This window comes from Bombina bombina, chromosome 5, assembly GCF_027579735.1.
Source record: "Bombina bombina isolate aBomBom1 chromosome 5, aBomBom1.pri, whole genome shotgun sequence".
NCBI classification, from domain to species: Eukaryota; Metazoa; Chordata; class Amphibia; order Anura; family Bombinatoridae; genus Bombina; species Bombina bombina.
In genome coordinates this window covers 495,955,788-495,982,904 of record NC_069503.1, presented here as the reverse complement: position 1 = coordinate 495,982,904, position 27,117 = coordinate 495,955,788, and the positions used below count along the sequence as shown (strand labels likewise).

Here is a 27,117-nt window from a genome sequence, read left to right as displayed (position 1 = left end):
GTGGAATGGGGATTACACAGATTTGTCCCCTCTACTAAATCTGGATCAAGAGACCAGGGATTCTCTTCTCTGGTGGCTATCTCGGGTCCATCTGTCCAAAGGTATGACCTTTCGCAGGCCAGATTGGACGACAGATGCCAGCCTTCTAGGCTGGGGGGCAGTCTGGAACTCCCTGAAGGCTCAGGGATCGTGGACTCAGGAGGAGACCCTCCTCCCAATAAACATTCTGGAATTAAGAGCGATATTCAATGCTCTTCAAGCTTGGCCTCAGCTAGCGACAATGAGGTTCATCAGATTTCAGTCGGACAACATCACGACTGTGGCTTACATCAACCATCAAGGGGGAACAAGGAGTTCCCTAGCAATGTTGGAGGTTTCAAAGAAAATTCGTTGGGCAGAGTTTCACTCTTGCCACCTATCAGCTATCCATATCCCAGGTGTAGAGAACTGGGAGGCGGATTTTCTAAGTCGACAGACTTTTCATCCGGGGGAGTGGGAACTCCATCCAGAGGTGTTTGCACAATTGGTTCAACGTTGGGGCGAACCAGAACTGGATCTCATGGCGTCTCGCCAGAACGCCAAACTTCCTTGTTACGGATCCAGGTCCAGGGATCCCAAGGCAACGCTGATAGATGCTCTAGCAGCGCCTTGGTCCTTCAACCTGGCTTATGTGTTTCCACCGTTTCCTCTGCTCCCTCGTCTGATTGCCAAAATCAAGCAGGAGAGAGCATCAGTGATTTTGATAGCGCCTGCGTGGCCACGCAGGACTTGGTATGCAGATCTAGTGGACATGTCATCTCTTCCACCATGGACTCTGCCTCTGAGACAGGACCTTCTACTTCAGGGTCCTTTCAACCATCCAAATCTAATTTCTCTGCGACTGACTGCCTGGAGATTGAACGCTTGATTTTATCAAAGCGTGGTTTCTCCGAGTCAGTCATTGATACCTTAATTCAGGCACGGAAGCCTGTCACCAGGAAAATCTATCATAAGATATGGCGTAAATATCTTTATTGGTGTGAATCCAAGGGTTACTCATGGAGTAAAGTCAGGATTCCCAGGATATTATCTTTTCTCCAAGAAGGATTAGAAAAGGGATTGTCAGCTAGTTCCTTAAAGGGACAGATTTCTGCTCTGTCTATTCTTTTGCACAAGCGTCTGGCGGATAGTCCAGACGATCAGGCGTTTTGTCAGGCTTTAGAATCAAGCCTGTGTTTAAACCAGTTGTTCCGCCATGGAGTTTAAATTTGGTTCTTAAAGTTCTCCAAGGGGTTCCGTTTGAACCTCTTCATTCCATAGATATCAAGCTTTTATCTTGGAAAGTTCTGTTTTTGGTAGCTATTTCCTCGGCTCGTAGAGTTTCCGAGTTATCTGCCTTACAGTGTGATTCCCCTTATCTGATCTTCCATGCAGATAAGGTAGTTTTGCGTAACAAACCTGGGTTTTTACCTAAGGTGGTATCTAATAAGAATATCAATCAGGAGATTGTTGTTCCGTCATTGTGTCCTAAGCCTTCTTCAATGAAGGAACGTCTATTACACAATCTTGACGTGGTTCGTGCTTTAAAGTTTTATTTACAAGCTACTAAAGATTTTCGTCAAACATCTGCTTTGTTTGTTGTCTACTCTGGACAGAGGAGAGGCCAAAAGGCTTTGGCAACTTCTCTTTCGTTTTGGCTAAGAAGTATAATACGCTTAGCTTATGAGACTGCTGGCCAGCAGCCTCCTGAAAGAATTACAGCTCATTCCACTAGAGCTGTGGCTTCCACATGGGCTTTTAAAAATGAGGCTTCTGTTGAACAGATTTGCAAGGCGGCGACTTGGTCTTCGCTTCATACTTTTTCAAAGTTTTATAAATTTGATTCTTTTTGCTTCTTCGGAGGCTATTTTTGGGAGAAAGGTTTTACAGGCAGTGGTACCTGCCTTGTCCCTCCCTTCATCCGTGTACTTTAGCTTTGGTATTGGTATCCCACAAGTAATGGATGATCCGTGGACTGGATACACCTTACAAGAGAAAACATAATTTATGCTTACCTGATAAATTTATTTCTCTTGTGGTGTATCCAGTCCACGGCCCGCCCTGTCATTTTAAGGCAGGTATGTTTTTTATTTTTAAACTACAGTCACCATTGCACCCTATGGTTTCTCCTTTCTCTTGTTTGTCTTCAGTCGAATTACTGGAGGTGGCAGGTAGGGGAGGAGCTATATAGACAGCTCTGCTGTGGGTGATCCTCTTGCAGCTTCCTGTTGGGAAGGAGAATATCCCACAAGTAATGGATGATCCGTGGACTGGATACACCACAAGAGAAATAAATTTATCAGGTAAGCATAAATTATGTTTTTAATGTATTTACTTTTCAAGTCTTTCTAATTTTGGGGTTGATCACAATCCTTTAGATAAACATTTTAAATTATTTTCTACAAAAATCCTGAATAGATGAAAATAGTTTGGTTTTTTTCTTAACCCCTTAAGGACCGGGCATTTCAGACAAAAACTTCCCTAAAAGACCAGAGCATTTTTGCCATCACTATATTTAAACAGAAACAGAGCCTTTTTTATATTTACATATCAAAACTATATATTTCTTTTAGTAGACAACCCAAAGTATTGATCTAGGCACATTTTGGTATATTTCATGCCACCATTTCAATGCCAAATGCGATTAAATAAAAAAATAAAAAAGTTAACTTTTTCATAATTTTAGGTTTCTGACTGCAATTATTTACAAACAGCTTGTGCAATTATGTCACAAATGGTTGTAAATGCTTCTCTGGGATCCCCTTTGTTCAGAAGTAGCAGACATATATGTTTTGGCATTGCTTTTAGGTAATATAGAAGGCCGCTAAATGCCGCTGCGCACCACACTTGTATTATGCCCAGTAGTGAAGGGGTTAATTAGGTAGGGTTAATTTTAGCTTTAGTGTAGCTGACCCCCTGATCCCTCCCTGAAAGTCTGCCAGTATGAAAATAAAAGCCTTTTTCTCTTGTTAAGTGTATCCAGTCCACGGATCATCCATTACTTGTGGGATATTCTCCTTCCCAACAGGAAGTTGCAAGAGGATCACCCACAGCAGAGCTGCTATATAGCTCCTCCCCTAACTGTCATATCCAGTCATTCTCTTGCAAGCCTCAACCAAAATGGAGGTCGTAAGAGGAGTGTGGTGTTTTATACTTAGTTTATTCTTCAATCAAAAGTTTATTTTTAAATGGTACCGGAGTGTACTGTTTATCTCAGGCAGTATTTAGAAGAAGAAGAATCTGCCTGCGTTTTCTATGATCTTAGCAGAAGTAACTAAGATCCATGGCTGTTCTCACATATTCTGAGGAGTGAGGTAACTTCAGAGAGGGAATGGCGTGCAGGTTTTCCTGCAATAAGGTATGTGCAGTTAATATATTTCTAGGGATGGAATTTGCTAGAAAATGCTGCTGATACTGAACTAATGTAAGTAAAGCCTTAAATGCAGTGAGAGCTACTGGTATCAGGCTTATTAATAGAGATGCATACTCTTATAAAAATGTAATATAAAACGTTTGCTGGCATGTTTAATCGTTTTTATATATGTTTGGTGATAAAACTTATTGGGGCCTAGTTTTTTTCCACATGGCTGGCTTGAATTCTGCCTAGTAACAGTTTCCTGACTTTCCACTGTTGTAATATGAGTGGGAGGGTTTTTTTTGTGCAGCAAAAATTACAGACACAGACATCCAGTTTCTTCCTGCATGATCCAGGATATTTCTGGAGGGCTCAAAAGGCTTCAAAGTCGTTTTTGAGGGAGGTAACAAGCCACAGTAGAGCTGTGGCAGTTGTTGTGACTATTTAAAAAAAAAAAAAAAAAAAAAAAAAACGTTTTTGTCAGTTATTATTCTGTGTTTGGTATTAAGGGGTTAATCATCCATTTGCAAGTGGGTGCAATGCTCTGCTAACTTGTTACATACACTGTAAAAATTTTGTTAGTGTAACTGCCTTTTTTCACTGTTATTTCAATTTTTGGCAAAAATCTGTGTTTCTTAAAGGTGCAGTAACGTTTTTTTATATTGCTTGTAAACTTGTTTAAAGTGTTTTCCAAGCTTGCTAGTCTCATTGCTAGTCTGTTTAAACATGTCTGACACAGAGGAAACAACTTGTTCATTATGTTTGAAAGCCATCGTGGAGCCCCATAGGAGAATGTGTACTAAATGTATTGATTTCACCTTAAACAGTAAAGATCAGTCTTTAACTATAAAAGAAATATCACCAGAAGATTCTGACGAGGGGGAAGTTATGCCGACTAACTCTCCCCACGTGTCAGACCCTTCGCCTCCCGCTCAGGGGATGCACGCTAATATGGCGCCAATTGCATCAGGGACGCCCATAGCGATTACCTTGCAGGACATGGCTGCAATCATGAATAATATCCTGTCAGAGGTATTATCCAGGTTGCCTGAATTAAGAGGCAAGCGCGATTGCTCTGGGGTTAGGAGAAATACAGAGCGCGCAGATGCTGTAAGGGCCATGTCTGATACTGCGTCACAATATGCAGATCATGAGGACGGAGAGCTTCAGTCTGTGGGTGACGTCTCTGATTCGGGGAAACCTGATTCAGAGATTTCTAATTTTAAATTTAAGCTTGAGAACCTCCGTGTATTGCTTGGGGAGGTATTAGCTGCTCTGAATGACTGTAACACAGTTGCAGTACCAGAGAAATTGTGTAGGCTGGATAAATCCTATGCGGTGCCGGTGTGTACTGATGTTTTTCCTATACCTAAAAGGCTTACAGAAATTATTAGCAAAGAGTGGGATAGACCGGGTGTGCCTTTTTCCCCACCTCCTATATTTAGAAAAATGTTTCCAATAGACGCCACTACACAGGACTTATGGCAGACGGTCCCTAAGTTGGAGGGAGCAGTTTCTACTTTAGCAAAGCGTACCACTATCCCGGTTGAGGACAGTTGTGCTTTTTCAGATACAATGAATAAAAAATTGGAGGGTTACCTTAAGAAAAAGTTTATTCAACAAGGTTTTATTTTACAGCCCCTTGCATGCATAGCGCCTGTCACGGCCGCGGCGGCATTCTGGTTTGAGGCCCTGGAAGAGGCCATCCATACAGCTCCATTGACTGAAATTATTGACAAGCTTAGAACACTTAAGCTAGCTAACTCATTTGTTTCTGATGCCATTGTTCATTTGACTAAACTAACGGCTAAGAATTCCGGATTCGCCATCCAGGCGCGTAGGGCGCTATGGCTTAAATCCTGGTCAGCTGACGTGACTTCGAAGTCTAAATTACTCAACATTCCTTTCAAGGGGCAGACCTTATTCGGGCCTGTTTTGAAGGAAATTATTGCTGACATTACTGGAGGTAAGGGTCATACCCTTCCTCAGGACAGGGCCAAAGCAAAGGCCAAACAGTCTAATTTTCGTGCCTTTTGAAATTTCAAGGCAGGTGCAGCATCCACTTCCTCCGCTTCAAAGCAAGAGGGAACTTTTGCTCAATCTAAGCAGGCCTGGAAACCTAACCAGTCCTGGAACAAAGGCAAGCAGGCCGGAAAGCCTGCTGCTGCCTCTAAGACAGCATGAAGGAACGGCCCCCTATCCGGCGACGGATCTAGTAGGGGGCAGACTTTCTCTCTTCGCCCAGGCATGGGCAAGAGATGTTCAAGATCATATCTCAGGGATATCTTCTGGACTTCAAAGCTTCCCCTCCACAAGGGAGATTTCATCTTTCAAGGCTATCTGCAAATCAGATAAAGAAAGAGGCATTCCTACGCTGTGTGCAAGACCTAATTATGGGAGTGATCCATCCAGTTCCGCGGACGGAACAAGGACAGGGTTTTTATTCAAATCTGTTTGTGGTTCCCAAAAAAGAGGGAACCTTTAGACCAATTTTGGATCTAAAGATCTTAAACAAATTCCTCAGAGTTCCATCTTTCAAAATGGAAACTATTCGGACCATCCTACCCATTATCCAAGAGGGTCAGTACATGACCACAGTAGACCTAAAGGATGCCTACCTTCACATACCGATTCACAAAGACCATCATCGTTTTCTAAGGTTTGCCTTTCTAGACAGGCATTACCAATTTGTAGCTCTTCCCTTCGGGTTGGCTACAGCCCAGAGAATCTTTACAAAGGTTCTGGGCTCACTTCTGGCGGTTCTAAGACCGCGAGGCATAGCGGTAGCTCCGTATCTAGACGACATCCTGATACAGGCGTCAAACTTTCAAGTTGCCAAGTCTCATACAGAGATAGTTCTGGCATTTCTGAGGTCGCACGGGTGGAAAGTGAACGAGGAAAAGAGTTCTCTATCCCCACTCACAAGAGTCTCCTTCTTAGGGATTCTTATAGATTCTGTAGAAATGAAAATTTACCTGACGGAGTCCAGGTTATCAAAACTTCTAAATGCTTGCCGTGTTCTTCACTCCATTCCGCGCCCTTCGGTGGCTCAGTGTATGGAGGTAATCGGCTTAATGGTAGCGGCAATGGACATAGTGCCATTTGCGCGCCTACATCTCAGACCGCTGCAATTATGCATGCTGAGTCAGTGGAATGGGGATTACACAGATTTGTCCCCTCTGCTAAATCTGGATCAAGAGACCAGAGATTCTCTTCTCTGGTGGTTGTCTCGGGTCCACCTGTCCAAGGGTATGACCTTTCGCACGCCAGATTGGACAATTGTAACAACAGATGCCAGCCTTCTAGGTTGGGGTGCAGTCTGGAACTCCCTGAAGGCACAGGGATCGTGGACTCAGGAGGAGAAACTCCTTCCAATAAATATTCTGGAGTTAAGAGCGATATTCAATGCTCTTCTGGCTTGGCCTCAGTTAGCAACACTGAGGTTCATCAGATTTCAGTCGGACAACATCACGACTGTGGCTTACATCAACCATCAAGGGGGAACCAGGAGTTCCCTAGCGATGTTAGAAGTCTCAAAATAATTCGCTGGGCAGAGTACCACTCTTGCCACCTGTCAGCAATCCATATCCCAGGCGTGGAGAACTGGGAGGCGGATTTTCTAAGTCGTCAGACTTTCCATCCGGGGGAGTGGGAACTCCATCCGGAGGTGTTTGCTCAATTGATTCATCGTTGGGGCAATCCAGAGTTGGATTTCATGGCGTCTTGCCAGAACTCCAAGCTCCCTTGTTACGGATCCAGGTCCAGGGACCCAGAAGCGACGCTGATAGATGCTCTAGCAGCGCCTTCGTTCTTCAACCTGGCTTATGTGTTTCCACCGTTTCCTCTGCTCCCTCGACTGATTGCCAAAATCAAACAGGAGAGAGCATCAGTGATTCTGATAGCACCTGCGTGGCCACGCAGGACTTGGTATGCAGACCTAGTGGACATGTCATCCTTTCCACCATGGACTCTGCCTCTAAGACAGGACCTTCTGATACAAGGTCCTTTCAATCATCCAAATCTAATTTCTCTGAGACTGACTGCATGGAGATTGAACGCTTGATTCTATCAAAGCGTGGCTTCTCCGAGTCAGTCATTGATACCTTAATACAGGCACGAAAGCCTGTTACCAGGAAAATCTACCACAAGATATGGAGTAAATATCCTTATTGGTGTGAATCCAAGAATTACTCATGGAGTAAGGTTAGGATTCCTAGAATATTGTCTTTTCTCCAAGAGGGCTTGGACAAAGGATTATCAGCTAGTTCCTTAAAGGGACAGATTTCTGCTCTGTCTATTCTTTTGCACAAGCGTCTGGCAGAGGTTCCAGACGTTCAGGCATTTTGCCAGGCTTTGGTTAGAATTAAGCCTGTGTTTAAACCTGTTGCTCCTCCGTGGAGCTTAAACTTGGTTCTTAAAGTTCTTCAAGGAGTTCCGTTTGAACCCCTTCATTCCATTGATATTAAACTTTTATCTTGGAAAGTTCTGTTTTTGATGGCTATTTCCTCGGCTCGGAGAGTCTCTGAGCTATCTGCCTTACAATGTGATTCTCCTTATCTGATTTTTCATGCAGATAAGGTAGTTCTGCGTACCAAACCTGGGTTTTTACCTAAGGTGGTTTCTAACAAGAATATCAATCAAGAGATTGTTGTTCCATCATTGTGTCCTAATCCTTCTTCAAAGAAGGAATGTCTTTTACATAATCTGGACGTAGTCCGTGCCTTGAAGTTTTACTTACAAGCTACTAAGGATTTTCGTCAAACATCTTCCCTGTTTGTCGTTTACTCTGGACAGAGGAGAGGTCAAAAAGCTTCGGCAACCTCTCTGTCCTTTTGGCTTCGGAGCGTAATACGCCTAGCCTATGAGACTGCTGGACAGCAGCTCCCTGAAAGGATTACAGCTCATTCTACTAGAGCTGTGGCTTCCACCTGGGCCTTCAAAAATGAGGCCTCTGTTGAACAGATTTGCAAGGCTGCGACTTGGTCTTCGCTTCACACTTTTTCAAAATTTTACAAATTTGATACTTTTGCTTCTTCGGAGGCTGTTTTTGGGAGAAAGGTTCTTCAGGCAGTGGTTCCTTCTGCTTAATCCTGCCTTGTCCCTCCCATCATCCGTGTACTTTAGCTTTGGTATTGGTATCCCACAAGTAATGGATGATCCGTGGACTGGATACACTTAACAAGAGAAAACATAATTTATGCTTACCTGATAAATTTATTTCTCTTGTAGTGTATCCAGTCCACGGCCCGCCCTGTCCTTTTAAGGCAGGTCTAAATTTTAATTAAACTACAGTCACCACTGCACCCTATGGTTTCTCCTTTCTCTGTTTGTTTTCGGTCTCTGCTGTGGGTGATCCTCTTGCAACTTCCTGTTGGGAAGGAGAATATCCCACAAGTAATGGATGATCCGTGGACTGGATACACTACAAGAGAAATAAATTTATCAGGTAAGCATAAATTATGTTTTTTATTTTTTTAAATATATTTGCTGTAGTGTAGCCCCCCCCCCCCCCCCCCCCCCAAAAAAAAAAAAAGTTCCCTAACCCTCCCACCTCTACCTATTTGCCACCATCTTAGGTACTGGCAGCTGTCTGCCAGTACCCAGTTTGCTGCAAAATTAGCAATTTTAAAAAAGTAAGTCACATTATTTCTGTAGTATAGCTGCACCCCTCAATACACTACCCCCCTCCCAGATCCCTTTCTGTTAACGGTTCCCACATGGGATCCCCCTCATTGCCCCTACTACTCCCCTTCCCCCTCAATGACGCAGTTTTTGGTTGTTGTTTTTTTTTTTCCCTGTAGCGTCGTCCCAACCACTCCTGCCCTCCTCCAGCGATGGGCCAACCACCCGGCCTCCCTCCTTATGCTCCCACCCACCAACGATCGTTAACACAGGTGTCCGATGCAGATCTGCATCAGTAACTCTGCAAATCTATTTCTGCAGTGCCCCACTCATGGGGCATGCAGAAATAGCGCAATCTAGCTATTTGAGAGAGATTGCGGCAGAGAGAAGCCCAGGACTGCAGCAACGTACAGGGTATGTCACTGGTCCTTAAGGGCATAACGTCCAGCATCGTACAGGGTACGGCGCTGGTCGTTAAGGGGTTAATTATTGTGATCAACCTCCTTTGTCTGTCAAAATAATTTTACAGATAATCTTGTCAATACAGTTTTAAATATAAAACTGACTTAAATGTTTAATTTGCATTGTTTTACTAGAAACATTTTTAATGTTTTTTTTTGTTTGTTTTTTTTCCTCCCTCTCCCTTAGGACAAAGAAACGAAAACCGGCACTTGTGGATACTGTGGACTTCAGTTTAAACAGAAACATCATCACTGAATTTAGTATATAAACATACAGATTAAGTGTACAAATTATACAATAAAACCATAATTTAAACATTTTTTATTTCTAGCATTATTATTTTTTTCAGTGTCGGATTTCTTACATAGTGACAATGTTTGTTATGTATTTGAGATCTGATATTTGTTTTTAGGCCAAACTTATTTGAATAAAAGCTGATCCTGCTAATCATTCATAATGTATCCCCATCTTTAAAAACACATTTTATGCTTACCTGTTAAAGGTCATTTCTTTCATGGTTGTGAGAGTCCACGAGCCATTACTCCTGGGATTTAACTTCTGGCCACTAAGATGAGGTAAAGCTCTAAATGTTTAATCCCTTACACCTCTCTCTAGCCAAGAAGGGAGAAGTAGAAAGGAAGGAACATCAAAGCAGGGAAGTGCAAACTAGAAGTGCCACCAAACAAAATTTTGTAAAAACAAAATGGATTCTCACCACCATCAAAGAAATTAATTTATCAGGTAAGCATAAATTTTTGTTTTCTTTCATAATGGGGTGTGAGTCCACGAGCCATTACTCTTGGGAGCTAGTACCCAAGCTGTGGAGTCCACAAGTAATTGTGTGAGGCAAAACATTTTTAAGGCAGGCACCTAGTTACCAGACACTTCTTCCTGAAGGATTTTCTTACCACACACATCAAAGTGGTAGAATTTTGAGAAAGTATGTTGCTGCCTTTGCAATTTTTTTTTTTTTAATATATTCCTCATTCTTGAAAATCTAAGAAGAGGAAATGGATCTTGAAAAACCTTGGTAATCAAGAGATTTAGCCAAAAAGCTAAAAAAACGGATGTGGCCTCTGACCTTTACACAGACAAATGGACAAACAAATTAATGGTCTAAAAACCGTTTGTAATTTAAAAGTAGAATAAAAATGTTCTTACAATATCTAAATTTAAGTAAGAGACCATCAAATTAATTTCCAGGACAGACGCTACAGTAAAGGTCCATTGCATGCAGGTTTGAAAAGAGAAACTTGTAAACCTATTAAAAAAACAAAAAACAAATTAATGTTCAGAAGAGGAGAAATTGGTTTAGACTGAATATATCCTGACTGACCCTGAAAGAAGCCTTGATGTCAAGGCACTTTTCCTGTAGTATGAAAAAGACAATTTGAAATATGTCTCTTTAAAGAGTTAGCAGATGGCATTATCTGAACCAAATTGTAAAAATAATTATGCCTTCTTATCCCTTTTTATAGGACATACATCAAAAATAATTATTTAAATTCTTAAAGAATGCCAGCCAAACCCTTGTTTTCATAGCAAGAAAGAAACAACTTTCCAAATCCATTTGAGAACTTTTACTTGTTAAGAGCTGCCGTTATGGCTTGAAATAAGGTGTTCCATACAGCATCAAAGAAACCTCTTTGTTAGAAAAAAAAATAGGCATTCAATCTGTAATCTATCAGGATGAGAGAATTGAGTTCTTGATGATTGAAGAAAGCTTGACATCTGAATCATCAGATTTGCAAATCAAGTTTGGCAGGGCCTGATCGGAGCAGTGAAATTAAGAATGCTCTATTCAATTCAAACAATGATTCTTGGAAACAAAATTCTTGAGGTCTATCTCTGGGAGACCCCATTGTTCCACAATCTAGTAGAAAACTCCTTTTAAGGAAAACAATTTCCTGTGGAAGGAATTACATACTAAGGAAATCTGCTTCCCTGATTGGGAAATACAGAAATGTTTGTGTCCAATCAAAATGCATTAGACTTCCTTTTATTACTAAGTGCTCCAAGTTCCCCCTTGATGATGGATATAAGCTACAGCTGTAATTTTGTCTGAAATGAAAACTCTCTAAGTTTCTCCTTTCAGAAGAGGACTGCTTTGAAGGAACCTAAAGATTGTCCAAGATAATTATTGGTAACCTTATCTCCTGAGGAAACCAAATTCCCTATGCTTTCCTGAACCTACAGACTGAACCCCAATCCAAGAGAACCGCATATTCAGACATTTTCCAAGTTGGGCGACTAAAGGACACCAATAACAGAAATGTTTCCAGCCTCCAAATTGATAAAAAAAAAAACTTTTTTCTTTCATGTAGGGTCCAAAGAGCAAAACACACGCAACGTTTCAGGCCTGCACTAGGCCCTTAGTCATGTATACATGGACTAAGGGCCTAGTGCAGGCCTGAAACGTTGAATGTTTTTTTGCTCTTTGGAACCTACATGAAAGAAAAAAGTTTTTTTTTTTATTAATTTGGAGGCTGGAATAATTTCTGTTATTGGCTGAACAAGAGGACCTGGCAAGTCTGACATTCCGTGCCCCTCAACAAAGGATAGGTGTGCTGTTTTCCAATTTTCTGAATAAAGGACGCCTCCAGAAAAATAGTTTGGCAAACTATCTACTGGGACAGAGATTGCCTCCCTGAAGAACCCTATAGGAATCTTATAAGATAATTGAATAAACTTTTTGCACCATTGTCAAAGCATGCAAAGATGAAGAAGTCTCTTATGGGAACCGTTTAAAAAGAAGAGCATCTAATGCTGCAATCCTCAGACCTAAAACTTCCATACATTAAGCTACAGATGGGTTGGAAAATAAGTGTAGTTGTGAGCAAACTGACTGTAACGTTGATCCCTGATCGTAAGAAAAAGCTGCATAGTGAGTGAGTCTATAATGACTCCTAGATAAGAGACTTTATAAATGAGAAAGAAAACTCTCGTTAAAATGATTTCTAAAACCATGTCTGCAAAGAAACAGACTGTTGGATTGATACACAGCTGAAAAATGGAGACTGAACAAATATATCATCCAGGTATAGAGCATTTGAACTACATGAGTTATTTCATACAAGAGTTCCTAGAACCTTCATAAAAATTCTGGGAGTTTTAGATGGACCAACCAGAAGAGTCAAAAACTGTTAACATTTGGCCTAAAAAACAAATGTTAGAAACTGGAGATGGTCTAGGAATAGGAAGGTAGGCATCCTTCAAATTTAAACGTGAACATAAATTAACCCTTTTGAAAAGAGGTAACAATTTCCATATTGTTAATATTTTGAGAATAGACACTCTGAGAAATTTGTTAGTCATAAAGTCTAGAATATATCTGAAGATTCCCTCTTTCCTTCTTAATATAAGGAGAGTCCACGGCATCATTCCTTACTGTTGGGAAATACTGAACCTGGCCACCAGGAGGAGGCAAAGACACCCCAGCCAAAGGCTTAAATACCTCTCCCACTTTTCCCATCCCCCAGTCATTCTTTGGCTTTCGTCACAGGAGGATGGCAGAGAAGTGTCAGATTTTGCAGTAGTTCCTTAGGAAGGGTATCTGCCCCTCGATATGGGACTGGAGTTTTAAGTAGTCTTGCCAGCCTCTCAGTGAGAGCATTGATGAAAGTTAGAGTCTGGAGATGCAGGGAGAGTCTTTCTGCAAACCCATCCAGACTACCTGCTAACAACTCCTTAGCAATCAGTGTTGATGAGTTTCACTGCCTGCTTGTTTTCTCTCTCAAGTCCATGTCAGGAGCAATGCTACAAAACTGTCACACTTGAGAGGCTGTGTTTCTGTTTCACAGCATGGATTCTGGTAAGATTGTTTCAATTTTTACATATGTTGAAAATGCTAGAAGACGGTCACAGTGTGGCTCCTTTTATCTTAATGGAATCATGGGTTAATATTTCCTGAGGGGGATTAATAAACAGTGGGGATGAATCAAATTTGATGCTTTGATTTTATGCTGCTTTATGTGCGAGAATTATTGGGCTCTTAGACTGTGGCTGGAACGCACAGGTTTTTACTTTCACTTTGAGTGCTGCGGAGCTTGTAGCTTGTCGTGCTTTCTCTTGTTAAGTGTATCCAGTCCACGGATCATCCATTACTTATGGGATATTAACTCCTCCCCAACAGGAAGTGCAAGAGGATTCACCCAGCAGAGCTGCTATATAGCTCCTCCCCTAACTGCCATTACCAGTCATTCTCTTGCACCCAACGAATAGATAGGATGTGTGAGAGGACTGTGGTGATTATACTTAGTTTCATACCTTCAATCAAAAGTTTGTTATTTTATAATAGCACCGGAGTGTGTTATTCCTTCTCTGGTAGAATTTGAAGAAGAATCTACCTGAGTTTTTCTATGATTTTAGCCGGAGTAGTTAAGATCATATTGCTGTTTCTCGGCCATCTGAGGAGAGGTAAACTTCAGATCAGGGGACAGCGGGCAGATTAATCTGCAAAGAGGTATGTAGCAGCTTATTATTTTCTGACAATGGAATTGATGAGAAAATTCTGCCATACCGATATAATGTAAACTCAGCCTTAAATGCAGTAGCAGCAACTGGTATCAGGCTGTCATGTATGTATATTTTACACTTCAGTATTCTGGGGAATGGCACTTCACTGGAATTATACTGTATGCATAAAACTTTAGCCTAATTTGCAGGGACTAGCAACAGGCTTTTTAATAACACTCAATTTATTAATGTTAAACGTTTTTTGCTGGCATGTAAAATCGTTTAATTTTCTGAGGTACTGGGTGAAAAAATGTTTTGGGCACTATTTTTTTCCACTTGGCAGTCGTTTTATTTAATTTATGACAGTTTACTGATCTCTCTCACTGTTATGTGTGAGGGGGAGGGACCTTTTTTGGTGCTTTTGCTACGCATCAAAAAATTCAGTCAGAAGTTTGTCTTCCCTGCATGATCCGGTTCATCTCTACAGAACTCAGGGGTCTTCAAAACTTGTTTTGAGGGAGGTAATCACTCACAGCAGAGCTGTGAGATTGTAGTTGACTGTGATAAAAATAAAAAACGTTTATTTCTGTATTTTTTTTTTTCTGCTATCAGGGTTAGTTATCCTTTGCTAATGGGAGCAATCCTTTGCTAAAATTGTTTTTTACAAAGATTTGATGCTATAACTTTTTCTGTGCTTCTTATAGGCACAGTACGTTTTCATATTATAGTAAATTACTTGAAAAGTATTTCCAAGTTGCTAGTTTATTTGCTAGTGTGTTAAACATGTCTGATTCAGAGGAAGATATCTGTGCTATATGTGCTAAAGCCAAAGTGGAGCCCAATAGAAATTTATGTACTAACTGTATTGATGCTACTTTAAATAAAAGTCAATCTGTACAAATTGAACATATTTCACCAAACAACGAGGGGAGATTTATGCCGACTAACTCGCCTCACGTGTCAGTACCTGCATCTCCCGCTCGGGAGGTGCGTGATATTGTAGCGCCGAGTACATCTGGGCTGCCATTACAAATCACATTACAGGATATGGCTACTGTTATGACTGAAGTTTTGGCTAAATTACCAGAACTAAGAGGTAAGCGTGATCACTCTGGGGTGAGAACAGAGTGCGCTGATAATATTAGGGCCATGTCAGACACTGCGTCACAATTTGCAGAACATGAGGACGGAGAGCTTCATTCTGCGGGTGACGGTTCTGATCCAAACAAACTGGATTCAGATATTTCAAATTTTAAATTTAAGCTGGAAAACCTCCGTGTATTACTAGGGGAGGTGTTAGCGGCTCTGAATGATTGTAACACAGTTGCAATACCAGAGAAAATGTGTAGGTTGGATAAATATTTTGCGGTACCGGCGAGTACTGACGTTTTTCCTATACCTAAGAGACTTACTGAAATTGTTACTAAGGAGTGGGATAGACCCGGTGTGCCGTTCTCACCCCCTCCGATATTTAGAAAGATGTTTCCAATAGACGCCACCACACGGGACTTATGGCAAACGGTCCCTAAGGTGGAGGGAGCAGTTTCTACTTTAGCTAAGCGTACCACTATCCCGGTGGAGGATAGCTGTGCCTTTTCAGATCCAATGGATAAAAAGTTAGAGGGTTACCTTAAGAAAATGTTTGTTCAACAAGGTTTTATATTGCAACCTCTTGCATGCATTGCGCCTGTCACGGCTGCAGCAGCATTTTGGTTTGAGTCTCTGGAAGAGACACTTGAATCAGCTCCATTAGATGAGATTACACACAAGCTTAAAGCCCTTAAGTTAGCTAACTCATTTATTTCAGATGCCGTAGTACATTTAACTAAACTTATGGCTAAGAATTCCGGATTCGCCATTCAGGCACGCAGAGCACTGTGGCTAAAATCCTGGTCAGCTGACGTTACTTCTAAATCTAAATTGCTTAATATACCTTTCAAAGGGCAGACCTTATTCGGGCCCGGGTTGAAAGAAATTATCGCTGACATTACAGGAGGTAAAGGCCATGCCCTGCCTCAAGACAGAGCCAAACCTAAGGCTAGACAGTCTAATTTTCGTTCCTTTCGTAATTTCAAAGCAGGAGCAGCATCAACTTCCTCTGCACCAAAACAGGAAGGAGCTGTTGCTCGCTACAGACAAGGCTGGAGACCTAACCAGTCCTGGAACAAGGGCAAGCAGGCCAGGAAACCTGCTGCTGCCCCTAAGACAGCATGAATCGAGGGCCCCCGATCCGGCAACGGATCTAGTGGGGGGCAGACTTTCTCTCTTCGCCCAGGCTTGGGCAAGAGATGTCCAGGATCCCTGGGCGTTAGAGATCATATCTCAGGGATACCTTCTAGACTTCAAATTCTCTCCCCCAAGAGGGAGATTTCATCTGTCAAGGTTGTCAACAAACCAAATAAAGAAAGAGGCGTTTCTACGCTGCGTACAAGATCTTTTATTAATGGGAGTGATCCATCCGGTTCCGTGGTCGGAACAAGGACAAGGGTTTTACTCAAATCTGTTTGTGGTTCCCAAAAAAGAGGGAACTTTCAGGCCAATCTTGGATTTAAAGATCCTAAACAAATTCCTAAGAGTTCCATCGTTCAAAATGGAAACTATTCGGACAATTTTACCCATGATCCAAAAGGGTCAGTACATGACCACAGTGGATTTAAAGGATGCTTACCTTCACATACCGATTCACAAAGATCATTACCGGTATCTAAGGTTTGCCTTTCTAGGCAGGCATTACCAGTTTGTAGCTCTTCCATTCGGATTGGCTACGGCTCAGAGAATCTTCACAAAGGTTCTGTGTGCTCTTCTGGCGGTACTAAGACCGCGAGGAATTGCGGTAGCTCCGTACCTAGACGACATTCTGATACAAGCTTCAAGCTTTCAAACTGCCAAGTCTCATACAGAGTTAGTACTGGCATTTCTAAGGTCGCATGGATGGAAGGTGAACGAAAAGAAGAGTTCTCTCTTTCCACTCACAAGAGTTCCCTTCTTGGGGACTCTTATAGATTCTGTAGAAATGAAGATTTACCTGACAGAAGACAGGTTAACAAAGCTTCAAAATGCATGCCGTGTCCTTCATTCCATTCAACACCCGTCAGTAGCTCAATGCATGGAGGTAATCGGCTTAATGGTAGCAGCAATGGACATAGTACCCTTTGCACGTCTACATCTCAGACCGCTGCAATTGTGCATGCTAAGTCAATGGAATGGGGATTACTCAGATTTGTCCCCCACTCTGAATCTGAATCAAGAGACCAGAAATTCTCTTCTATGGTGGCTTTCTCGGCCACATCTGTCCAGGGGGATGCCATTCAGCAGGCCGGACTGGACAATTGTAACAACAGACGCCAGCCTACTAGGTTGGGGCGCTGTCTGGAATTCTCTGAAGGCTCAGGGACAATGGAATCAGGAGGAGAGTCTCCTACCAATAAACATTCTGGAATTGAGAGCAGTTCTCAATGCCCTTCTGGCTTGGCCCCAGTTAACAACTCGGGGGTTCATCAGGTTTCAGTCGGACAACATCACGACTGTAGCTTACATCAACCATCAGGGAGGGACAAGAAGCTCCCTAGCAATGATGGAAGTATCAAAGATAATTCGCTGGGCAGAGTCTCACTCTTGCCACCTGTCAGCAATCCACATCCCGGGAGTGGAGAACTGGGAGGCGGATTTCTTAAGTCGTCAGACTTTTCATCCGGGGGAGTGGGAACTTCATCCGGAGGTCTTTGCCCAAATACTTCGACGTTGGGGCAAATCAGAGATAGATCTCATGGCGTCTCCACAGAACGCCAAGCTTCCTCGTTACGGGTCCAGATCCAGGGATCCGGGAGCGGTTCTGATAGATGCTTTGACAGCACCTTGGACCTTCGGGATGGCTTATGTGTTTCCACCCTTCCCGATGCTTCCTCGATTGATTGCCAGAATCAAACAGGAGAGAGCATCAGTGATTCTAATAACGCCTGCATGGCCACGCAGGACTTGGTATGCAGATCTAGTGGACATGTCATCCTGTCCACCTTGGTCTCTACCTCTGAAACAGGACCTTCTGATCCAGGGTCCCTTCAAACATCAAAATCTAATTTCTCTGAAGCTGACTGCTTGGAAATTGAACGCTTGATTTTATCAAAACGTGGTTTTTCTGAGTCAGTTATTGATACCTTAATACAGGCTAGGAAGCCTGTTACCAGAAAGATTTACCATAATATATGGCGCAAATACTTATATTGGTGCGAATCCAAGAGTTACTCATGGAGTAAGGTTAGGATTCCGAGGATATTGTCTTTTCTACAAGAAGGTTTAGAAAAGGGTTTATCCGCTAGTTCCTTAAAGGGACAGATTTCAGCTCTGTCCATTCTTTTACACAAACGTCTGTCAGAAGTTCCGGACGTTCAAGCTTTTTGTCAGGCTTTAGCTAGGATCAAGCCTGTGTTTAAAACTGTTGCTCCACCATGGAGTTTGAACTTAGTTCTTAATGTTTTACAGGGGGTTCCGTTTGAACCCCTTCATTCCATTGATATCAAGTTGTTATCTTGGAAAGTTCTGTTTTTAATGGCGATTTCCTCGGCTCGAAGAGTCTCTGAGTTATCTGCCTTACATTGTGATTCTCCTTATCTGATTTTTCATTCAGACAAGGTAGTTCTGCGTACTAAACCTGGGTTCCTACCTAAGGTGGTCAGTAACAGGAATATCAATCAAGAGATTGTGGTTCCATCTTTGTGTCCTAATCCTTCTTCGAAAAAGGAACGTCTGCTACACAATCTAGATGTAGTCCGTGCCCTGAAATTTTATCTACAGGCAACTAAGGATTTTCGACAAACGTCTTCCCTGTTTGTCGTTTATTCTGGTCAGAGGAGAGGTCAAAAAGCTTCGGCTACCTCTCTCTCCTTTTGGCTTCGTAGCATAATACGGTTAGCCTATGAGACTGCTGGACAGCAGCCTCCTGAAAGAATTACAGCACATTCTACTAGAGCTGTGGCTTCCACTTGGGCCTTTAAGAATGAGGCTTCTGTTGAACAGATTTGCAAGGCTGCAACTTGGTCTTCTCTTCATACTTTTTCCAAATTTTACAAATTTGACACTTTTGCTTCTTCGGAGGCTGTTTTTGGGAGAAAGGTTCTTCAGGCAGTGGTTCCTTCCGTATAAAGAGCCTGCCTGTCCCTCCCGTCATCCGTGTACTTTAGCTTTGGTATTGGTATCCCATAAGTAATGGATGATCCATGGACTGGATACACTTAACAAGAGAAAACATAATTTATGCTTACCTGATAAATTTATTTCTCTTGTAGTGTATCCAGTCCACGGCCCGCCCTGTCACTTTAAGGCAGGTAATTTTTCCATTAAACTACAGTCACCACTGTACCCTATGGTTTTCCTTTCTCTGCATGTTTTCGGTCGAATGACTGGTAATGGCAGTTAGGGGAGGAGCTATATAGCAGCTCTGCTGGGTGAATCCTCTTGCACTTCCTGTTGGGGAGGAGTTAATATCCCATAAGTAATGGATGATCCGTGGACTGGATACACTACAAGAGAAATAAATTTATCAGGTAAGCATAAATTATGGTTTTTCTCATGGCAGGGGAGGTCCTGCCTTGCGCACCATGTGACCGGGAGTGGTCTCTTTTTCATTTCCTCTTTCCTGACCAAGCTGGCTGTCGGAGAAGACACTATTTCACTGTATTGTCTGGATCTAGGAGGTGGTGAGTGCCCCAGCCATTGGGAGTATAAAGGTGCCATGAAATAAGGATTGTTTATTTTCTGTGTCCTGCTGTCATTAGCTTAAGCTATGGAGGATTCTGATATATTAGAGGGTACTCCCTCTATTCCAAATAGTAATACCTGTTTATATTGTGAGGAGGCTTTGGTATGCCCGCCCTCTCAATTTATGTTCCACATGCCTTGACAATATTATTCGGTAAAAGAAGGTTAACCCTTTTAGTACCACTGAGCCGTCCACCTCTGAGGACTCGCAATCCCGTGAGGTGCATACCCTACATTCATCTCCTACACACGCAGCTTCCCATAGCACGCTTGATCCTCCATCTGGAGGGGGCCTTTTACCACCAGATTTTACAGCACAGTTAAAAACGGCGGTGTCTGAGGCCCTCTGTGCTTTACCTCGCCCTGCTAAATGCAGGCGAAAGAAACGTAGCTCTCCTGCCCCAGGGTAATCCTGTCATTTTTTGGATTTAACTGCTCTGTCTCAGTTATCCGAGGATGAGTTGCACTCTGAGACTTCAGAGGATGAACTTTCTGGGATTGAGTCTGTTAGGAACCAGCCTTTAGATTTAAGATTGAACACTTACGTTTTCTTCTAAAGGAAGTCCTGTCTACATTAAAGGTTCCAGAGGCCAAGCAGCCTGATGAACATTTTGATTCCTAAATTAGACAAGGTTTACGAGGACACAGTAACGACTTTTTTAACTTTTCATGTGCCTGTAAAGATGGTGAACATTATTAAGAATGAATGGGACTGAATTGGATCTTCCTTTTCCCCTTCGCCTTCCTTTAAAAAATGATTTCCTGTCCTGGACTCTCAATTGGAGTCATGGGGTTCCATTCCTAAGGTAGATGGCACTATCTCCACACTTGCCAAATGCACTACTATCCCGCTTGAGGATAGCTCGTCGTTCAGAGAGCTGATGGATTAAAAGGTAGAAACTCTTCTAAGAAAGATGTTTCAACATACGGGATATTTGTTTCAACCGGCAGCAACTGTTGCAGCGGTTGTTGGAGCAGCTACCTACTGGTGCGACTCCTTATTGGAATTAATCTAGGTGGAGGGTCCCCTCGACGTTTTCCAAGAAAGAATTAAGGCCTTGAGAATTGCTAATTCTTTTGTCTATGATGCAAACATGCAGATTATTTGCCTAAATGCTAAGCCTTCTGGCTTTTCGGTTCAGGCCTGTCGGGGGAGCTCTGGCAGAAGTCATATCCGCAGACCAGGACTTCAAAGTCCAGACTTCTTTCCCTCCCCTTTAAGGGTAAGATTTTATTTGGTCCAGGCCCGGACTCCATTATGTCTACAGTTACAGGGGGCAAGGGTGCCTTCCTACCGCAAGATAAAAGGAGCAAGTCTAAGGGCCAAGTTTCTAATTTTTGTTCTTTTTGTTCTGATAAATCCCAACGACAGCAGTCCTCCGCTAAGCACAAACAAGCCAAGAGTATTTGGAAGCTGGCTTAGTCCTGGAATAAGTCCAAGCAGAGCAAGAAGCCCGCCGAGACTAAATCGGCATGAAGTAGCAGCCCCCGATTCGGCTCTGGATCGTGTAGGGGGCAGACTGTGTTGCTCTTTTCAGACGCTTGGTTCAGGGACGTGCAGGATCCATGGGTGGGTCATAGCTCAGGGATACAAGATAGGTTTCAAGTCTCATCTACCCAAGGGCAGATTTCTACTCTCAATCCTGTTTTCCAGACCAGAAAAGAGAGAAGCCTTTCTGGGGTACGTGCAGGATCTTTCCTCCTTAGGAATCATTGTCCCGCGGTGCCTATCGCAGTAAGAGGTTTGGGATACTATTCAAACCTTTTCCTGGTCCCAAAGAAGGATGGAACTTTCCGCCCGATTTTGGACCTAAAGTGCTTAAACAAATTTCTAAATGTCCCCTTGTTCAAGATGGAGACAAGGTCCATCCTTCCCTTAGTTCAAGAAGGACAGTTCATGACCACTATAGATCTGAAGGATGCTTACCTTCACATTCCAATCCACAAGGACTACTTCCAGTTCCTAAGGTTTGTGTTCCTGGACCAGCACTTCCAGTTCATTGCACTTCTGTTTGGTCTAGCTACTGCTCCAAGAATTTTTACGATGGTTCTAGGGGCTCTTCTAGCCGTTGCCAGAACCCAGGGTATAGCAGTAGCTCCCTACTTGGACGATATTCTGGTACAACACCATCTTTTTGTCTGGTGGAGGACCATTCAGACTCTCTTCTCTCTCTTCTTCGATCTCATGGATGGAAGATAAACCTAGAAAAGAGTATCTCTTGTACCAGGGTGGAATTCCTGGGTACTATAATAGACGAGAGACGTTGCAAGCTTGCTTCGGCATCTCTTTCCCTCCAGACCTCCTTCAGGCCCTCTGTGGCTCAGTGTATGGAGGTGATTGGTCTCATGGTATCCAGCATGGACATCATTACCTTTGCCAGGTTCTGTCTCAGACTGTTCCAACTGTGCGTGCTGAGGCAGTGGAACGGCGATCATTCGGATCTGTCTCAACAGATTTCTCTAGACAACCGGTCGAGAGAATCACTCTCTTGGTGGCTCTGTCCAGATCATCCTTCTTAAGACCATCCTGGGAGATTGTGACTACGGACACAAGCCTATCAGAATGGGGAGCTGTTTGGGTTGCCAAGAAGGCACAGGGCCTGTGGACTCAGGAGGAATGCTCCCTCCCGATTAACATTCTGGAACTTCGGGCAATCTTCAATGCTTTGAAGGCTTGGCCCCTTCTGAGTTCGTCCCAGTTTATCAGATTCCAATTAGACAATATACATCAACCATCCAGTACAAAAACTACCCATACCAGCTCCTTTTTCTTACAATCACTTATTCCAGGTGTCCTCAATGAGCGCCACACATCCAGTACAAAAAATACCCAGACAGCGTCTGGTTTGTGTAAGCATTTTAATTATTTACCAATAAAGTTTCAAATTTTTTACTGAATCATTTGGAGCCGGTCTGGGTATTTTTTGTACTGGATGTGTGGCGCTCATTGAGGACACCTGGAATAAGTGATTGTAAGAAAAAGGAGGTTACAGTTCACAATTCACTATCGAATATGTGAGCTGCAGGATAAAGCAAGCTGAACCATCAGGCGTGGAAGCAGACACCCGCGTCAACACAGAGGAAAGAAAGTAAGAAAGGTCTTATCCTGAACAGTAAGTGCTATTTATTGTATCACTTCACACTGTTTTTTGGACACTACATTGATACTTGTGGACTCTCACATATATGTATATGGCTACGTGATTGGCAAACATTTGGTACGCTGCGTGACAGCTCAGTACTATAAACTATCAAGTATCTTGTAGAAACTGCAAAGAGTTTTAGTGTTTTCCGGCTGTTTTCATTGATAACACTAGCTGGATGAGATCTGAAGAAGTTTGTTTCTTACTGAGTCTAAAAACAGCGCTCTTTTTCTTTTTTTGATAATATACATCAACCATCAGGGTGGAATGAGAAGCTCCCAGGCAATGAGGGAAGTATCTCGGATTTTGGAGTGGGCGGAGGCCCACAGTTGTTTGCTGTCAGCGATCCACATTCCGGGTGTGGACAACTGGGAAGCGGATTTTCTCAGCAGACAATCCTTTCATCTGGGGGAATGGTCTCTCCATCCCAAAGTGTTTGCGGAGATATGCAACAGGTGGGGGATGCCGGATATAGATCTCATGGCGTCCCGTCTCAATACCAAGCTACCCAGATATGGGTCGAGGTCCAGGAATCCTCAGGCAGAGCTAATAGATGCATTAGCAGTGCCTTGGAAGTTCAGTCTAATTTACCTTTTCCCGTTGTTTCCACTCCTTCCTTGTGTAGTGGCCTGCATCAAGCAGGAGCAGGCATAAGTGATACTGATTGCTCCATTGTGGCCGCGAAGGACATGGTTCGCGGATCTGGTGGGGATGTCATCATCTCCGTGGAAATTACCTTGTCGCAAGGATCTGCTGGAAAAAGGTCCTTTTTGTTCATCAAAATCTAGATTCTCTGAGGCTGACTGCGTGGAAGTTGCTATATAAAAGACAAAACTAAGGGGCGCCTCATGTGTAGTATCATAAAATAAGCACAAAGCCACAGAAAAAAGCCAAATGGGTACTCGCAAGGCTCTGGAGCACACCTATGTGCTTGTAGGGACAGGCTGCAGATTTTATCAGGTGTGACAGCTCACCCACAGAGGATATCAGTCATTAACTGTAGTAGAAAGATAAAACAGGAAAAGCACCAAATTATGCAGATCACAAAGGATATGGTGTTTGCCTTAGCACAAAGGAAGATTGGGTACTCCACACGTTAGATAAGCACACTTATGTGTTAGTAGGAGCAAGCTGGCATATTATGGTAAGGTGTGTCAGCTCACCACCAAGGGACTTTTCCTTAGGATGCACTATCCAAAAGTGGCAGCCTTCTGTGTGTTAGGTTCCACTCCAAGCAGGGGCAGGCAGGTAAAATCACTTACAAGAGTATTTTTACAAATTAAAAAATACTATTTATTAAAAACAAATTAACATACATGTACAAAAGAGTGAACTAGGGGCATACAGTCAAGCCCCCTGTAAATGCAACGCGTTTCTCGGCTCATACGCCGCTTCCTCAGGCATATTTTTTACCCTGCTACTGTCCTGCTTTATAGACCTACTATCTAGTGCCAACTAACATTTTTCCTCTCTATCCCAAGGGTGTGTGCCCTTAATTGGTAATCTTCAACACCTGACTGTTTCAGTGTTTAATTGCAAAGGTGTCAGTCTTGTGTGTTAAAATAAAACAAAGGCATAAAGTTAAACTCTATACAGCAATTCATATACACCTAATAATTCTAAACAATAATCTCTAAACATGTGGAAACAATGTAATCATGAATATAAAACGTTCTTTCACATTCATATTATAGAATGTATGATATATTCACAGCAGTTTTCCTACCATATACAGTTCATCATCAACAACATATTCCAAATTATTTTATATTTCAAAATTTGTAATTCATAATGTATATCCCCAAAATTTTATAGGATGTTAGTTTATTTGCTTGTATGTTAGTTTATTTCAACTGTCATTTTTGTTTGCACATTATGCATTGTTTAACAGACCTGGGACACACCCCTTGAAAAGTCTGTTGAATGTTGTTTGTCTTAAGGGGAGAGGTATAAAGGAAGCATTTTATAGTGTTATGTTTTGTTTTCCTCTCAAGGGACACAATAGTGCACAAGAAAAATGCTCTAAAGTGTTAGTGCGCTGTTGCTTATATACAGTATATCTATATGTGTAACCCCTGCAGAGGAGTTCAACAAATAGTAATCTCCAGAGCAGTAATGCAAGACTGGGAGCTAGCATAAAGTGAGCCAATGGCAAGAGGCATCTATGTGCAACCACTAATAAGCAGCTAGCTCCCAGTAGTGCACAGCCGCTGCTGAACCTACCTAGGTATGTCTTTCAACCAAAGATGTCAAGTGAACAAAGCAAATTAAACAACGGAAGTAAATTAATCATTTGTTCAAAATTGCATGATCTGTCTGACCCTAACATTTTATTTTGGCTTTCATGTCCTTTTAATTTTACTTTCCTCATAATCCATGTTAAAGGGACATGAAGCCCCAAATGTTTATTTCATGGTTCAGATTGAGCTTATCACTGAAAATGTGCTGCTGGAAACCAGTCATACGTTTTACTAGAAGCTTTTTTGCTAAGGGAGGTATATTGCAAAATGCTATTAAATTCTAAAGGTCTTTAAATAGAGAGCAGTTCAGAGATACACACATTGAAAATCCTGGTGGAATCAATATTCCTGGTTTCCTTTGCTCTGACCAATTAGGCACAGATTTAAAGGGACAGTCTACCTGAATTTGTTTATTGTTTTAAAAGACAGATAATCACTTCATTACCCATGTCCCAGTCTTGCATAACCAACACTTTTATATCAAACTTATGCTCTGACCTAATAACCAATTTGTAGAATAATAATTAAGAAGCCTATATATAAAGGTTATTTAAATCTAAGAGTTTATAATTGTCAGGAATTATTTGTCATAACTATGTTTATCTATGCCTCAATGGACTATCTAAATATGCATTGTTTCCTATAATGGACAATAAATCCTATACTAAAAATTGCTATGACCAGAAGATCAATGTGTAAAAATATTATGCATCACAATGAACCCCTATATCCAGTGAAGCAATAAGTATTGGGACCTTCTATAATAACTACTGATACAAGTGTAAAAAATAAATATAATAAATAAATGATACGTCCTGTAAACATCTAAATCGCTATAATAAACAACTCCAAAATAAGGTGTACTTGACATAACATAATAGCAGTGAAGTGCAGTGAGGTCAGAGGCTGGTGAGGCACTAGATATGATACGCCGGAGAAATACATGTACAGAGGGCCGCAAGTACCCCAACAGGGCAGGTTTAAATGACAGCTGAACCAGTGCACAGGTGACATAATCAGGTGATGGGTGAGAGCAAGTTAGTAACCACCGAGTTACTGATCAGCTGGTTACTTCACCTGTGCACTGATTCAGCTATAATGAAAACCTGGCCTGTTGGGGGTACTTGAGGACCATTGTTGAGAAACACTGCACTAAAGCACCAGCTCATCGGAAATGTAGCTGTTGTACAGTCATATGATTATTACATTATACTGGCACACACAAAAATATCACCCTCCCCATGAGCCGTCTTCTCACATATTATGATTTGTGACCCACATTGTGGGTCCCAGCAGATCTAATCCTCTGTTAAAGGGATAGTCTACTCCAGAGTTTTAATTGTTTAAAAAGATAGATAATCCCTTTATTACCCATTCCCCAGTTTTGCATAACCAAAATGGTTATAATTATATACATTTTACCTCTGTCATTACCTTGTACCTAAGCCTCTGCAGACTGCCCCCTTATCTCAGTTCTTTTTACAGACTTACATTTTAGCCAATCGGTGCTGATTTCCAAATAACTCCACGGGCGTGAGCACAATGTTATCTATATGGCACACCTGAACTAGAGCTGTCTAACTGTAAAAAAAACTGTCAAAAAGTACTGAGATAATAGAAAGCCTTCAAGGGCTTAGGCATTAGCATGAGCCTAACTAGGTTTTGCTTTCAACAAAGAATACCAAGAGAACAAAACACATTTGATGATAAAAGTAAATTGGAAAGTTGTTTAAAAATTGCATTCAAATCATGAAAGTTTAATTTTGACTAGACTGTCCCTTTAAGGTTTTATGATAGTCATCCAAACTTCAGATTACACCTTTATGCTAAAAAATACCTGGTTACCAGTAAGAAAATTAATGATTCGAAGTGGCAGTCACATGGTCAAAAATGTTCTTTAAAGCGTAAAATAATGCATTGGCAGTCACATGGTCAAAAATGTTCTTTAAAGCGCAATAATAATGTATTGATTACCTGGAGAATAAAGCACACATACTCTGCTCACTGACACCCACACACACTCTGCTCCCATACACACTCACACAATTCTGTGGCACAGTGCCAGTTA

General features: G+C 42.0%; 1 protein-coding gene across 1 annotated transcript in view; it reads left to right on the top strand.

The window, feature by feature from the left end:
- NDUFS6 (NADH:ubiquinone oxidoreductase subunit S6) overlaps window positions 1-9,772 on the top strand; it is an 87,828-nt gene extending 78,056 nt beyond the window's left edge. The window contains exon 4 of the mRNA XM_053714405.1: window positions 9,644-9,772. Coding sequence (XP_053570380.1) covers window positions 9,644-9,712 — 69 coding nt within the window. The 3' untranslated portion in view covers window positions 9,713-9,772. The remainder of the gene's footprint in view (window positions 1-9,643) is intronic.
- The last annotated feature ends 17,345 nt before the right edge of the window (window positions 9,773-27,117 follow it).